This window comes from Fukomys damarensis, unplaced genomic scaffold (genome assembly GCF_012274545.1).
Source record: "Fukomys damarensis isolate Sample0158 unplaced genomic scaffold, DMR_v1.0_HiC HiC_scaffold_39, whole genome shotgun sequence".
NCBI lineage: Eukaryota > Metazoa > Chordata > Mammalia > Rodentia > Bathyergidae > Fukomys > Fukomys damarensis.
Window position 1 is genome coordinate 600,228 of NW_022900951.1, and position 4,415 is coordinate 604,642.

Here is a 4,415-nt window from a genome sequence, read left to right on the forward strand (position 1 = left end):
CCCCTGCTAAAGCAGAAGTGGGGCCCAGGGGACCAAGGAGACCGCCGGGCGGGGGCGAAGTCGGGGAACAGGAGGGCAGGAAGTGGCTGAGGGGCCGTGGTGGGCTCTGGGGCCTCGGGTCTGCTCGGTGGGGACGGTACAGAAGCCCTCGTGCGCTCCCATCGGCACAGCACTGCCGGGGTTTTGCTGCTGGCTAGGAGCCTGGAGCAGACATGGCCCTCGGTTCTGTCTTATTTCTGTCCGGGGCTCCCCGACGGGGCAAACTGAGGGTACAAATCGCAGCATTCGACCTTCCTGTAGGGCAAGACGGAAAGGAGGCACAGCACATCCATCACCCCGGCCCTCGGGAGGCTGAGGCAGGAGGGTCTCGGACAACGGGAGAAATGCAGTCTGGGCCTCAAGCTGCATTCAGGGCTTCTTCCTCGCACCAGGCTGTCCTGTCTCATACAGTCACCTGCAGTCCAGTCTGGGACCCAGCAGCCGGAAGAGCCCACCGTCCCCGCTCCCTCGGGGGTGGACCTGCCCGTCTCCCCTCCCTGGCCCCAGCCTCCCACCCCGGGGTCAGCGACTGCCCCGTGATGTCTCCTGGTCCCCCAAGACCTGCCCGTCTCTGCCTCCTGGATGTGGACGAGGGCTCAGATCCGGGGTCGTGGACAGCTGGGTGTGACCTCACAGCTGTCCACCTCCTGCCCCAGGCCCCTCTCGGTGCTCGCCTCAGAGGCCTCGCGGCCCTCGGGGTCACTGTCCCCCTTCCCAGGGCCCACGGCATCCGGGCATGGGGAGGCTGGGACAGGAGGGTCCCGGGTTGCAGCCCGGCCTGGGCAGATCGGTCGGGACAGAGTGGCCAAGGTGTGGCTGTGGGTCTGACCCCCAGGGGAGGAGGAGGAGAAGGGCAGAGAGAGGCTCCTTTCCCTGAAGCTCTCGGAAGACTCAGATTCATAGAAACAGAAAGTGGAGCCGGGACAGGAACCCAGTTGTTTGTTTAAGGGGCCCAGGGTTTCCTCTCCGTAAGATGAAAAGGCTTCAGGCTGGGTGCTGGTGTCGCGCACTGAGCGGCTGAGCCTAAGCCCGCAGGCGGGCGGGGTGTGTGTGTTTACCCCGGCAAAAAAGAGTCAAGCTGCTTTCGGCCCAAAGTGGGTCATCCCGGCACTCGGGAGGCTGAGGCAGGAGGATATGCGCTTGAATCCTAGCTGAGGCAGCTTAGCGACTTAGGGAGACCCCACCTCGATTCCCCCCATGTGTTGCCCTCTCCCTGGGGTCCCCTGGGCGGGATCCGCAGCTCCGCCCCATCTGTGGCAGGCGTCCCGGCTCCGACGGGACACACAGACCCAGGTGTCCGCGGGTGTAGACGCGGCTGTGTCCCCTTCCCTGCCCCGGAAACACGTCGTGCCCGGGAGGGGCTCTGGAACTCTCACCCTCCTGCCTCAGCCTCCCGAGTTGGGGATGGCCCCTGGGCTGTGGCCCTGAAAGGCCAGAGCCGCTGAAAGACCAGATGGGGCCAACAAGGTGAACCTGCTCCCAGCAGAACCGGCCCGGACCCTTTGTGGTTAAAAATAATTTCCAACCACCCTGGCGCTCAGGAGGCTGAGGCAGGAGGATCTCAAGGCGGGCCCAGCCTGGGCTACTTCGCAGAACCCTGGGTCCCAGTAAAAGATAAATGGGGAGGGGCCACACTACACTCCAAGGTCCCGCTTCTGGGTTTAACTCCCGGCACCCTCCGATGAGTGAAAAGAGGATGGGTAGGGGCCGTGGCCTGGGTGCCAACTTGCCTCCAGGGCGCCCTGTATGACCCTCACGGTGAAAACCCCACGCGCGACAGCCCAGCGTGGTGACACAGGCCTGGGAACCAGGCGCTCGGGAGGCTGAGGCAGGAGGATCTCCCAAGAACAGAGAGCGAGAGCAGGGACGGCGCATAGCCCCGGGGTCCCCTTACCGGCTCCCTCGTCCCCCATGTCCGTCGGGTGCCCCTGTAGCAGCAGCAGCAGCAGCAGCGCGGCCACCCAGGCCCACACTCGGGTCCCCATGTCCCCGCCGCCTGGCTCCTCCCGACAGCTGGGTTCCTCGCCCCCGTGTGAGGCCCGGAGAGGAGACGGGGAAGTGATCCGCGGGCAGGAAGCCGTCGTGGCTGATCCGACGCCGTGATAGCAGCCAGGAGAGGCCGGGCCGGCGGGCGGCAGCAGGGCAGGACGGTGTCGGAGCCGCCAGTGAGACCCCGGCTCCAAATGGAGGGGGTGGGCGGGGACACTCGGGGTGACACGGGGACCGTCGAGGCGGCGGAGGTGGAGGTGAACGTCGAGGGGACGGCATTCTGTGTCCCCCACTGCACCAGGGACACGGGTGTCCCCACCAGCCGGCGGCTCAGGCTGCACACTGAGGCTGTCGACCGACTCTCTGACCCCGGGACCTCAGGCTGCGGCTGTGTGTGAAAACCGAGTCTTAAAGAGCCGTGGAGGTAAACTGAGTCCCCGTGGTGGCCCCAACCCCACAGGCCTGGGTCCCTCTGAGAGGAGGCCGGGAGGACGCGGACCACACAGAGGGACATGTGTGTGAGGACCCAGGAGCCCGGGAGCCAGGCCTGGAGGAGCCGGTGCCTCCCACACCTGGGCCTGGGGCCTGCAGCTCCGGACGGGACAGGAAGCGACCGTGGTCGCTGGGACGGGGCGGGGACCTTGCCGAGGCCGCCTGAGCTCAGTGTATAAAGATCCTCCTGCCTCTGCCGTCCCGGGGCTGCAGGCGGCCCCTGAGAAAGCCGTACGGCGGCTCCTCAAAAAAATTAAAGATTGGGTCCGGGATGATTTGTCTCAGTGGTGCCGCCGCCTGGCTTACAAGCCCAAGGTTCCGAGTTCAATTCCCGGTACCAAAACACAAGAACCGAAACCATTAAAGATCGAATTACTATGTACAGTCGAGCAATTGCACTCCCAGGAAGAAGGCAAAACAGCTGAGAAAAGGACCCAGGCACTGGGACACCGCGGCAGGGCGCACAATCCAATGTGGGAATGTCCCAGGGTCCCTAGGTTCTGGGTCAGACTCGGGAAGTATGGTGGAGCAGTGTGGTGGATTATTACGTGGCTCCGAAGAGAGACGCAGCTCTGATGCCTGGGGGGATGAGCACCTCGGAGTCACCCCATCGTCCTGTGTTCATCACTGTGCCTCTCAAAGGAGCCAGGAAACGGAGACACAGGCAGATGGAGAAGATTCGGGGCGGAATACTATGCAGCCAGGAACAAGATGGGCTCCTGCTTCGCCTGAGGTACAGGTGAGACTGGGGAGCACTGTGCCCGGCAATGAGCCGGGAGCAGAAAAACAAGATGTCGCCACCCACCCAAGCCCCACACTGCGCACGTGACTGGCAGGAGACAGGCACCTCACTTCCCCAAGGCGGGGCCTAGGATCCAGAACCCTCTTCCCAGCTAGGCGTCGTGGTGCACACTTGAGATCCAGCCCTCGGGAGGCTGAGGCAGGAGCATCTCTTCATCTTCAGGGCCAGCCTGGGCCACACCGGGAGACCCTGGGTGCAAATAACAAAAGGCAGCCGTGCATACGTGTCCGTCGGGACCGCGTGACACCACCCAGAGTGCGGGCGGGCTCTGTCTGGGTTTCAAATACGGTGTGCGGTGTGTGCAGCCGGTGGCGACTGGATGCAGGTTCTGAGCGTGCAGACTCGCGTCGCTCCCTGCAGGGCCCCACTCCTCTGATTCTGTTTGTGTTTTTGTCCACTTTGAGACTCCTCTTCTAGGAGAAACCGCCTCACACGAAGGTCTCCCTCCGTCCCACAGCCCGCAGTGGGCTTTTGCTCTTCGTGGCTGCGTAATATTCCACTCTGCATCCAGACCACAGGTTCTCTATCCGTCCCAAGCGTCTGGTTCCCCGGCTGAGCTGTTGATCGACTGACTTACCTACGTTTCTGCCTATTGTCGATCTGTCCGTCAGCTGTCTACTTACTGCCTGACTGTTTTGCTTGCGGTACTGAGAGTTGAACCCAGGGCCTTGGCCTTGAGCTACAGACCGACCAAATCGTTTTTAAAAAGTTTTTTTGTTTTTTTTTCTGTCGATACAAGGTCTCCCTAACAGTGCAAAACTGGGCCTCGGGACCCTCCTGCCTCGGCCTCCCGGAGCGCTGGGATGACAGGCGAGAGCCGCCCCGCCCATCCACCCCCCAGTCATTAATGCGGGGCGAACCGGGACGTGGGGGGGGGAGGTCCTTTGGGCCATGGCGGAAATCTGGGGGGGAGGGGTCCCCAGGGACGGTTAAAATGTGGGGGAGCCGGGGAGCCGGCTCCTGCAGTGGGGCTCCGGGGTGACCCCGGGGCTGGGGTGAGCGCTCAGCGGGCCTCGCGGTTTCCCAGAAGCCCTTAAGCAGCAGGCCGGGGTGGCGCATGCCCTGAGCCCCGTACGGAGAGGCTGAGGCAGGA

The 4,415-nt window shown here is 63.6% G+C and overlaps 1 protein-coding gene across 1 annotated transcript in view; it reads right to left on the reverse strand.

The window, feature by feature from the left end:
* Window positions 1-2,024, reverse strand: part of Crlf2 (cytokine receptor like factor 2) — a 7,270-nt gene extending 5,246 nt beyond the window's left edge. Inside the window, exons 1-2 of the mRNA XM_033760229.1 lie at window positions 1,934-2,024; window positions 674-817 (exon numbers count right to left, since the gene is read on the reverse strand). Of these exons, the coding sequence (XP_033616120.1) occupies window positions 674-817; window positions 1,934-2,024 (235 nt within the window). The remainder of the gene's footprint in view (window positions 1-673; window positions 818-1,933) is intronic.
* Between the last annotated feature and the right edge of the window lie 2,391 nt (window positions 2,025-4,415).